At 40.1% G+C, this 12,242-nt stretch overlaps 1 protein-coding gene across 11 annotated transcripts in view; it reads right to left on the reverse strand.

Annotated features, from left to right (window-relative positions):
- ADCYAP1R1 (ADCYAP receptor type I) overlaps positions 1-12,242 on the reverse strand; it is a 149,751-nt gene that overhangs the window by 116,367 nt on the left and 21,142 nt on the right. For all 11 annotated transcript variants that reach the window (XM_038128749.1, XM_038128748.1, XM_038128747.1 and 8 more), the window contains one exon: positions 832-980. In XM_038128749.1, coding sequence (XP_037984677.1) covers positions 832-915 — 84 coding nt within the window. In that variant the 5' untranslated portion in view covers positions 916-980. The remainder of the gene's footprint in view (positions 1-831; positions 981-12,242) is intronic.

Genomic DNA, 12,242 nt, shown 5'->3' on the forward strand with positions numbered 1-12,242 from the left:
TGCTCCTGGAGCAGAGCTGAAAAGCACATTTGTGAGCAATGGTTTAACTCAGAATTGTGCTGAATGCAACAAGAGGTTATTGCAGGGCTTGTGTATGACTCCTCACAGCTACAAAGGGAAATAAAAAAACCTTTTTTCAGTGTTTTTGTGGCTGTTATGTGAGGAGAGGTGCAGTCACTGTGTCTAGGGACAATGGAGAGGGAGAGTAACAATTCCCAGATGTGTTAACACAGAGTTATTAATGGAAGAGCACATTGTTCAGTAAAAAAAGACTTGTGGGGAAAATTAATCCCTGTCATCTTCATAAAGAGTTGAATATCTTCAGAAAGATGATGGATGACTTTAAGTGCCTTTAGTATCTTCAGAGGCCTATTTGTATTATTTCTTTAAATTGCTCCTCTGAAAATGGAGGGCTCCAAAAGCACTGCCTGGAACATCTCAAGGTTTAGGTTTCATAGGGGGGAATGAAGGGAATCTCTAATTTTATCCCTCTCTCTGGAAAAAAAAATAATTCTTAAACCAATGGATTTGAAACAGAAGACACGCTGTTGATTTTTTTTTTTCTAATTATATCTTTATTTTATTTTGAATCTTGGCTAAAAACAGTGAACAAACGCCCTCAAGGGATGGACTTGCCTTTCTCAGGATGAGCAATGATCACAGTCCTAATTCATCAACAAAGGAGGCTGGAAAAGTCTTAATCCAAACTACGAGACCACCCAGAAAAATCCAGAATCAATGTCAGCAGCAGATCCTTCCCTCTTGGCAAGTGCTGGCCTGGAGAACATGTATTTACATCAGAACAATGCAAATAAAATCATTTTTCCTTACCACAGGAAGCAATACGAGGCTGAAGAAGCAGACCTTCCAGTTGATGGCCATCTTCTCTCCTAATTTTGGACAAGTTTTGCTCATTAACACTGAGATTAGGACTGAAGCACAGGCTCTGCTGATATTTTGAGGTCTTCACATCAAGATCTCTGCAACAAAAGAGGAAAATTGTCATGAATATGTAAACCATGGAGAGAATGAAAAAGAAATGGATAGAAAACAGAGAACCCAACACTTGAACTGCAACTGGCACTTATTAGAGATCAATCAGGCTTTTTCAGATTTTAAAGGTGGTCTTGGGATATCTATTTTAAAGGCAAAGGACTTGGTGTGACAGGTGCTGTAGCAAACATCTAAATTGTACCCAGAGGAGGAGGAAGGGTGGATTATTTTGAACAAGAAAAAACAACTTTCTGCTTCATCTCTGAAGCTGTGGTTTGCACTTCACGATTTTCAGTAGTGTCTTAAAAGCAAAACTGTCTGGGGGATTTTTAGGGGTCTGGCTTCCAAGACAGGTTGTCCAGATAACAAAATTCATTCCGAGACCTGTTAGTAATGTTTTAATAGGCTTGTTAATAACCTGTTAATAGGCTTGTTAATAACCTTGCTGACAACTTGGCAGTAGGGGGTAAAAGAATGAATTGTAGTCTCAAGCTAAGGGTTCATCCAGAACATAATCAGGAATGATTTATATGAACAACAATGTCATCCATATCTGTGATTTCCATTGCTTGGCCTCTGCCCAGAAAGAATTGAGGACTGGGGGGAAGGTGTTTTAAGATTTGGATTAATTTCTCATTATCCTACTTTGATTTGTAAAGGAATGATTTGTAAAATAACTTTTAGAACCAAAGGACACAAGTTTTATACTGAATGCAATACACTGCCAGGACATCAGCATTTAGAAAGGAGAGAGTCTTTCAATTAAAGAATAAAAGAGGAAAATTAGTCTCTCTCTAAATTTTGGGAGAACAATGATTCATGAAATTCACTCTAAACTGATCTGTTTTCTTCTATCCTCACTTGATCAGTCGCTCACGCTCTGTTCTGGCACTGAATTTAATTACTTAACTGTATTTCTGATGGTTTATCAAATAATGAGCAATTGATAAGATCTCAGCTGAGGAGGACAGCAAACATCCCTGGTGACATTCAGCCGTGAGGACTTGGAATTCTATTAACAGCAGCAAGACAAAACCAGACAGATGCATTGGCAGCCGCTGGATTTTAAATTATTTTCCGATCATTTGCACTCCTGGGTGCAGCTCAGTCCAGAAAAGCCAGAGAGGGGTGTGGAGGTTGGATTCTGTCCTTTCATTCTGTCACTGTAATGCATCAGGAAATGATCAAAATGCGCTGGAAGGGTGGGAGATGCCTGACTAAGAGATGGACACATACAGCTGCCCTGGGGGAAAAGGGGTGACCTTTAGAACACCTTTTTTACTTTAACCTGGCAATCCCTAGGTTTGAAAAGTAGAGAGTGGTTGTTTTCTGTCTTGTCTGAGTTTCAAAGGAGCTTCTAAAGAGACAACGAGAACATCTGCAAACCATTCCATGGCTTTTCACTCACATATTGCAGGGAAAATAAAATAATCTGCTTCATTTTTTGCCTTCAAGGTAGTCATGGAAACCTGCACCAAATACTGGGCTGAGGCCTTCGTGTCATCCAGGGAGACTGGAGTGTTTATTAGGGAATAAAAGCTACCAGAACTTCTGCCCTGGACCTGCAGCAGAACCTTTTATACTGCTGAGCTGTTCCTGGCATGTATGTTATACATATATTCACCTATCAGTAATTAAAGGCTACTTTTCTCTATTATCAATTAAAGGGTTGTTATCTCTATCACCAACTAAAGCCCAGCTACTTCCCCAATAACTACTATCAGCTATGTTATACTAGAAAAATAAACTTTTAAAAAATATATAGGTAATGCTGATAAACATTACCATTCAGTATTGAGAAAAAGAAATAATTCTATCATATTTGATTTGGAAGGGAAGCTTGAATGATTATATTTTCATCTGATGTCACTGGTTGATGAATCCTTTAATTTCATTACTGATGCTTCATGTTGTTGTTTCATCTGCATCTGCCACTGTAATTAAAATTAGTGAAGTCAGAAGAGCCAATAACTGAGGGGTTGCACCTTTCAGTTATGGATAAACAGGTTCTCAAAATAATCTTCAGTTATCTCTGGTGAAACAGAAGGGCTGTAGAAGTGCCTGGGAATCTGAAAATCAGCTGGTTGTTGCTAAAACAGAATGGGTTTCAGGGGTTTATTTCAAGCATGGCTGATATACAGGAAGAAGAAAAAAGAAAAAGAACACTGTTCTGGTCACCAGGTGACTTAAGAAAATAATTCATCCCCTCTGAAGGTGAATTTGTCCACTGGAAACACTTTCAGTGCCACAGCAGATTCTTTATGGAAGCATCTGAGTTGCTTCAAGGGCGGGCTGGAAAAGCTCTGACAAAACTTGTTCTGCTGCAAGTCCCCACTTCTTTCTCTGTCTAAAAAAGATGCTGGTGAGGACAGCTCCTCCATGAGAGGCCCACAAGTGCCAAGTGCACAATCTGATGTCAATAATGAACAAAACCACACAGTGAGACCTTTCTAGGTGCAGTGGGGCTACTCCCAGGGAGGCATAAAAAAGTAATGAATAATTCCTCAAAAGGATAAAAAGTCCCCACATTAAATATGGGTGAAATTGTTATACAGCACTGCAGAGTGCACCCACTGGATGAATGAAGTTGAGGAACTTTTCTGATGAATGAAAGAGGATTTTCTGTGGCTTTCCAAGGCAGTTATGAGCTCTTACTGAGATCTCACCCAAAATAAACTGCCTGATCTGCTGGGCTCCTTGCTTTGGTCCTCTGGGATGTGTGCCAGTGGTTTGAAAGGAAACCAACACATTTCAAAGCTGACCCAGGATGGTTTAGGCCAGTGGTGATCAAATGGGAATTCACCACTTAATTTATCTCACTTCAGTGTCCAGGCTGGGCCTCCCACCAACATCCTTTTCCTGCCCCATGACCAAGCTCCTGCCCAGGTGAGGAAATCTGAAAGCTTCTGACAACGTGCAGGAGAAACTGAGGTTTTGCAGACTGAATACATTTCAGAAAAGTCAACCACCCCGTGCACAGCTACTCCAGAGCTTCTTAGAGACATGAATAACATTTCCCTATGAAGAGTAAACACAGGTGGAGAATTACTGGGTGCAAAATATATGAACAGGTAATTATCATGAAATCCTAGAATGGCTTGGGGTTGGAAGGGACCTTAAAGATTATCATTCCAACCTCCTGCCATGGACAGGTCATGGGCCTGTCCCTTCCATTACAGCAGATTTCTGGCCTTGGACACCACAACCTCTTTGGGCAGCCTGTTCCAGTGCCTCACCAACATCACAGTAAAGAATTTCTTCCTAATATCTAATCTCAATCTATTCTCCTTCAATTTAAGACCATTCCCCCTTGGACTTACACAACACAACAAGTCCCTCTCCAGACCTCTTTTAACCCTCTCTTTAGGCACTGGGAGGTGCCCTAAGGTCATCCTGGAGCCTTATCTTCTCCAGGATGAACAGTTCCAACTCTCAGCCTGAATTCACAGGAGAGGTGTTACAGCCCCCTGACCAGCTCTCCTGAGGGCTGCATCACCTTTATTATGCACCCAATATTTTTCTATCTTTAGGCTCTCAATAACATACTGCATTTTATGATTTTCCTCCTGTAAGTTCCTAAATGTGGTATTTAAGCTACATCATTTATTGAAAAGGCACAGGGCCCTTCCTCGTGTGCCTGCTCACCAGCTATGAGCAGAATTGGGAAATCAACCCCTCAGTGACCTAGGACATGTCTCCTAATTTTAGAAACTTGGGAGATACATCCTCACACATGATCTCATTGTCAAGTTTCTTTTTATATCAACAGAGAGAAGCAGACATGTGAAGGAAGTGTTTTGTCTGACCTATTTTAACCATCTCCTTTAAACTTCCAGCTCCTCTCCCAGAGTGTAAAGGAATTCTGAGCAGCCAGCCTGTTTGTTGACATCTACACTGTGGGTATCTAAATCTGGACAGAATAATCCCACCTCCAGTCTGAAATACATGGATCAGCAATATGAAACCCAAAACAGCGAAGTTTCACCTACCACAAAGGATTGAGAAGGAGCTAGATCATTTTGGGTGTCAATAAATTGATGCTGATATATTTAAGGCAACAGAAAAGCTAAAGGAAGATTTAATACCAGACAGCAAGAGCTCTAAAGCTTTCATGGAAAATACTCCACAAAGAGCAACCCTACTAAGGCAAAGGAAAAGAACATCATGATCTTTCCACTATCTTTAATAGAGTAGTTATTATTTCTTGAAGTTTAAATATTTTGGGTTGATTTTGTTTACCTACTTGCAAAATTTGCTGAAATTAAAGCTTCTTCATGGGGTCACAGTAGCCAAGGGTATTTTCTTTTATAAACCAAGAAGACTTTTATTCTCCCTTTATGTACTTCACTGGGAAAGTCCCCCAAGTCCTTGTTCCCACTCACCAAGCCTGTTGTCAAAGACAAAACAGGACTCAAAGGATCATTACCCCAGGAGGTCTAAGAGGTGGATTTTCAGAAAGGATTTACTGCTACAAAGGACAAAACCCTTTTCAGCTGCACATGAATGTCTTGAAGGTCTCAGGCAAAAATGGCACACCTTTGCCTGAAAGAGTTGTCAACAAACAATGTGGAATTTTTTCACAGAATGGTCCACAAGGAGGGATGCAGGCTGTTCATTGTTCTAACATCTGAGCTGATGAGGGAATCACAAGCTGAAAAATATCCATTCATGACAGATACATTCAGGCAGATTCTGCTGGTTTCCAGTTTTTTCACTGTGCAGGAAAATTGCTGCTTAAGAAAACAAAATTTAAAAGGGAGCTGATACAGCCCTAAAACAATTTTGCATGGATATATTTGAAAGAAATAGATTCAGCTGCTGCCTGGCTTAGGCATATAAGAATGTGCCTAGTTAATGAATATCCAAGTCTGTTAGTAATACTCAGTAATAATCCTTTTACTTTCTGGAGGAATAGGATTTTGATTTTTTTTTTCTCATTGGATAAAACTCAGAAAACACCTGTGAATTTTACTAGAACTCCCTTTCTAAAAATGAAGATAAAGGTGTAATTACAAAAGTAGGAAATTGTAAACTGCAGATGCTGAGACTCCCATATGCAAATGAGAGCTTAGGTGTCCAAATATTTCTACATGAAGTAGACTTATCAATTTCATTTACTTCCATGAGGACTTGTGTAGGAAATCAATCAAAGCCTATGGTTTTGCAAGAAGAAGGACTGCTAAAGAGGATTCACAGAACTGGGGGTAGGAAGGATCTCTGCAGATTGTCTGGTCCAACAGCAGGTTATTCAAAACCCATTCTCAATCCGTTTCGGAATATCTCAAACTTTGAGACTCAACAATTTATCTGATCAACCTCTTAGTATTTGACCATTCTAACAAGAATAACAAAGCGTTATCTTACAGCTGAATTTCCTGTGTGTCTGTGCTTGCTGCCTCTTGTCAGCACAGAGAAGAGCCTGGGTCCATCTCCTTTGCACTCTCTCATCAGGGACTTCTACATATTGATAAATCCCCTCAAATCTCTTGTTGTAATTCCTTAATAATCTTTGTGGCTCCTCACAGAACCCACTGTGTTCATGCTCTCAGCAGAACATGAACCAGGCACTCCAGGGCAGAGAGAGAGGAATTATCACCTCCTTTGACGTGCTGCCAAGGCTCTTCCTCATGCAGCTGATGATGCTTTTGGATTTCATCGCTGCAAGGGCACTTTGCTGGCTCAGGATCCACTTTGTGTCCACCCAGAGCTTTGGGTCCTTCTCTGTAGAACTGCTTCCCACAGCTGATTCCCAGTCTGCCCTTGTGCATGGAATTATTTCCCTGCCATTGCAGGACTTTGCATGTCTTGTTCTTTTCCATCTTTCTGCCTATTTCTCAAACCTCTCTGCTTCCCTCTGAGCAGCAGCACAAACAACCTCTTGGTCTATCAACAACTCCTCTTAAATTTGCGTAACCTTCAACCTTCTTGCAGGTGCACTCTGTCCCATCATCCTGATCATCGGTGAAGGCATTAAGCAGCATTGCCACATCAAAAAGATCTTTATAGTTCAGCCCAGCCTGCCCAGGCTCTCTCTACAGTCAGTGGAGATGTAGGTAAGCTCAGGGAGCAATTTCTATATCCTAAATATAGATAGGAGGAACCTGGTCTAGTGGAAAGTGTCCCTGACATGGCAGGGGCTTGGACTGGGTGACTTTGAAAGGTCCCTTCTACCTCAAACCCTTCTATAGTTCTATGACACTATGCTTAATTCTGGACAAAGTGAATTACTGCTTTGCAAGAACAAATTTTCCTTTTTTTGTTCAGGTCTGATGAGGGCAAACACAGAAAATTCCATTCCCAAAGTTTAAGACACCAAAGCATTAATGGTAAGCAAAACAGAGCCCTGACTTCCCTCTATGTTGCAGCCTTTTCTTACTTTCAGTATTATCTTAGTTCCCTTTATTAACTCAGCCTAATAACTTCCATGTATGTTTTACTTCAGCTGTCCCCCATTACAATTTTGGTGGAGTGTTGGTTTTTGGGTTTTTGATTATTTTCCTTTGAGTGGTTTCAATTAAATTGAAATTCCCTGAAGATATGAGCATTATAATTTGTCCTTACAAAGTGCACTCTTTATCACTTCTCTATAACCTGACAGCTCCTGCATTTTGTAGTCCTCTAGTTTTATAGAATTTTCCTAACATATTAAAAAAAAAAAACCTATCTAAAGCTATTCCAAAACAGATTTTAGTAAGTGTTGCTCAGCCAATTCAAGAAAGATATTCAAATTTACACTATAGGAAGATCTGATTAATTTCTTGAATATCTGCAAATTATCAAAACCTCTTTGAAAGTCCTAATCCTCTACATCTCATTTCTTCATAGATGTGGTCATAAAGCCCAGCCTTTCCTGAGCTTTGAAAGTTTATGCTTTTCTGGGACATATGTATAAAACTAAACAAGACTTGACATATTTTAAAACAAGCTCCATTTAAAATGCCTGAACTTTATAAATAAAAGAAATTCTCGCAATATAACAATTCTTCTCCTTCATATTACGCTGCTTCACCAGTACAGATATGATGAAACATTGAAGGCTAATGACATCTCAGTTCTGGATATCTGAGTATTTTGACATTGTAATAACTTGGAATGTCTGTTTGATGGAGGTGCTGCTTCAGGCTCTCTGAAAATTCAAGTGGACATGAGTGGATCATGCGTCCAGAGGTCAAGATTTTCTAGCTTATCTTTGCAGTGATAGACTCATGATAGCAGAGGCTGTGGAACACAATTCATCCCTCCCTGGGCACAGAATTGCTTTTCTTGGCAGGTCTCCTACATAACACCATCAATAAAATTCCTGCCTTGATTGGCATTATTTTCCCTATTGCATTATCCATCAGATTTATTGTGCCCTTATGGTATTGACGTCCCCAGAGGCCTGGTGAAATGACAGAACTTCTTAACTAAAGACCACAGACACTCCAATGCAGGGAAATGATTGCAGACTATCACACATTCAGGAAGCATTAGGCAAAGAAAAAAAAAATCATGTGAGAAGATTTCCCTTTTCACAGCAAATCAATTATCCTTTTTAAGCATCTGTGGTATATGTGATACTTCATTGCTAATATGAAATTAATACTGGGATCATAAAGATAACGATGTGCTGCTCCATTCCAGCGGGGCTTTAAGTGCTGCTTGGTGAGGGCCTTCAGAATTATTACTCCACAACCAGGAAAACGCATTCTCTACCCAGAATATCAATGCTTTGCAACAGCTCCCTGATTAATTTGCTTTCCTTGACTGGTGGTCTGCGCTTCCTTCCCTGGTTGTAGGTGTAAATGTTGTTTTTGATGTAACCCATCCATGAGGTTCTGCTTTAAACCTGCACAGCACATGTGGAGCAGACATCTCTCACAGGCAGAGGAAAGAGTAAGAGCAGAGCAGAAAATGCAGCTCTGGACCGAAGCCTTTTATTCCCATCATCTCTGAGGATCTTCCCACGTGCAGAATTCAGACAGTACCTTCAAAACAATTCCTTAACTCAAAATATCCTGTTTATCAGAATGTGATGGCACTGTTAACACCCTCAATTATCCCTCTTGATGTGCTGAGCTAATTATCTTAAGATCAAACTGCCATGATAAAACCACCATTGCTCCCCAGACCTGAGCCAGGCCCCATGCAAGGTGCTCTCAGCTGTGAGGAAATGCCAAAGGTGTATTTAAGAAAGCATTCCACTCTTTATTTAGCATGGGCATACCCCATAGGAGTGTTCCTGTAGCTGGTGATGGACCCAAGAGCAAGACTTAAATCTTGGAGCTCCAGAAACAGCACAGCAAACTTTTATCACCCCTGGGAAACAAGACTACCCTTCCTGTCTGAGAGCAGGACAAAAGTAATAAAATAGGAAATGGTTTGGAAGGTGGTGAATATAATGAGCAACTGATTGTATTTCCTGATGCCAAAGGAATAAATACAAGATGGTGTGAAGAAACCAGTCTGAGACAGCCTTGGTATTGAGAAAAGGATGCTTGGGAGTGTAGAAAAATTGCCAAGTTGCTCAGAGAGGATGATCAAACGATCTTTCTTTGCCTCAGGTGTACAATTCCTTGTCATCTTCCAGTGCAAAGTCAGAGGCATTCTGAACACAACAGCTTGGACTTCACTGAGCATTCTGAGCTGGCAATCTGTGGTGAGGGCCCAGATGAACACCCACACTCCTCCTCTGCACTTCTAATCAACATCAAAAGCTTTCATGGGCCAAACTCCAGCCCACCATGATAAAGGGACAGATAAAATGTGTTTCCCAACTTCTCACTGGGTAGGGAAAAAGATACCTCTACTATTGTGATTCCTCAAGCAAATATTGTGAAGGAAATGTATCCCAGAGCAGGCCTGGGGCTACAGTCCTGACCCTTCCATCCTTAGGGAGGTGAAAAAATCCCATTTTTTTGTTTTAACAGTTTCACTCTTCTCTACTATACTGAAAGACAAGGTTAAGACACTGCATGAGCACTTGGAAACTGTATTTTTTTCCCCTCCACATTTCCTATTGTCCTCCTTTCCTACTGCACTTCTGTCAGCCCGGGCTCCCAGCTGTGTCCCATATCGTGCTTAATAAACTCATTACGTTTGGACATTATTAGGACCTTCCACAGCACGTGTTCTTGCAATACCAGGGATGGAATCCAAGGCACATAAATCTGGCTGTCTGAAAGGGAACCATCTCTATCCACACTGGCTTCTCTGAGCTGCTTCCACAGTGAATAGAAAACGAATAACTGCCCTCAGCAGCACATGGCTCTGCCTTGCTCCCAGACAATGTGCTACTCATCTTGGCAAAGAGAGGGGTAATAAAGCCCAAAATCAGTTTGATTAGCTGATTCCTCCCAGGAGAACCTGTGTGGAACAGGCACAGCCCTGAGAATGACAGAAGTATCAAACTAAAGAGGAAGGAAGGTGATTGAAATCAAAGTCACTTTTGGGTCAAGAGGTTAAGCTGGGAATCGGAAGAACGCTTTGGACCATCAGCAGAAAAGAGACCTGAAAGTGCCTTCCAGAGAGAGGAGGAAAGTAAAAACAAATTTTGAATTTTGAGAGGACTCCATATAACGTGAATACTTTGTAAACCAATTTCTCTGACAATGAAGACACTGCAGCGTTAATAGACACAGATTCCCAACCACACAGCTCTGACTCAGAGTTGGATCCCACCTTTCACCTGAAAGCATGGAGTAAACTCATGTCTCTGCAATGAGGAAAACTGTGATGAGGAAAATTGAATCCCTGGAGGTGTTTCAAGAGCGTATGGATGTGGCACTTGAGGACAGGGTTTAGTGATGAACCTGGTGATGCAGAGTTAATTGTTGGACTCAATGATCTTGGAGGTCTTTTCCAACCTAAAAGATTCTATGATTCTAAAAGCTCTGACACAAATGGCCATCATAGCCTGACACAGAAAGAAATGAGTTTAGAAAAAATATTGTCTAGAGAAAAGAGTCCAGAGAAAAAATGTCTTTCTTTTTCTTTTTCTTTTTCTTTTTCTTTTTCTTTTTCTTTTTCTTTCTTTCTTTTCTTTCTTTCTTTTTCTCTTTCTTTCTTTTTCTTTCTTTCTTTCTTTCTTTCTTTCTTTCTTTCTTTCTTTCTTTCTTTCTTTCTTTCTTTCTTTCTTTTCTTTCTTTCTTTCTTTCTTTCTTTCTTTCTTTCTTTCTTTCTTTCTTTCTTTTTCTTTCTTTCTTTTCTTTCTTTCTTTTTCTCTTTCTTTCTTTTTCTTTCTTTCTTTCTTTCTTTCTTTCTTTCTTTCTTTCTTTCTTTCTTTCTTTCTTTCTTTCTTTCTTTCTTTCTTTCTTTTTTTTCTTTCTTTTCTTTCTTTCTTTCTTTTTCTTTCTTTCTTTTTCTTTCTTTCTTTTCCTTCCTTTCTTTTTCTTTCTTTTCCTTCCTTCCTTCCTTCCTTCCTTCCTTCCTTCCTTCCTTCCTTCCTTCCTTCCTTCCTTCCTCCCTCTAGATAATGTGAATACTCAGCTTAACTCATACACCACCATTTCACTATTATTATGAACAAAGTAGCTTTACCACTTCTAGAAAAAAAAAAAAGGCAAATATAAATGAACAGAAGTGATTCATTTCCATGCAATCATCTTTTTAGCCAGTGATTAAGACTACCTCTATATTCATCTTGATTATCTGCTCATGGATCTCCATATGAGAGTTCTAGAAGATGAGCTGGCCCTATGGTGCTCCATAGGGTAGAAGAAAATGGCCCTCAGGGAATACCTGGGAAGGTCAGAACAGTGCTGGACCAAAACAATTTCCTATGAACACACACACACATACAAGTACATGCAGAAATCATTGGCCAATAAATGATGTGTTCTCTTATTTTATCAATTCTAGAGGTGTCAAAAAAAAAAAAAAACAAACCCAAAAGAAACTCATCAGAACACAACTAGAAGATGTCAGTTGTATCCATTATAGCATTGTTTATACTTCTGTCAAATTCCAAGCTACTACAGCAGCAATCTTATCTACAGATCCTGTGTGAACAGGAGACAATGAAAACTAAAAAAAATGGGTCATTTTCCTCTCTTGGATGTGTCTGTTGTAGTGAAAGCTGGAAATCCTGATTATAGATATTAAGCTGTCTGATGAGGAAGTTTATAAATTGACAGGATGGTCATCGGATCGGACTCAACCCAACTTGCTATGATTCACATTTTCCTTTAGGTGCCATGTGGAACTGGAATATCCCCTGTGGCCCAGAAAACAATCAAAGAGCTGTTCCTTTCCACTGGATAGCTTTGTCA

The sequence above is a fragment of the Motacilla alba genome, chromosome 2, assembly GCF_015832195.1.
Source record: "Motacilla alba alba isolate MOTALB_02 chromosome 2, Motacilla_alba_V1.0_pri, whole genome shotgun sequence".
Classification (NCBI taxonomy): Eukaryota; Metazoa; Chordata; class Aves; order Passeriformes; family Motacillidae; genus Motacilla; species Motacilla alba.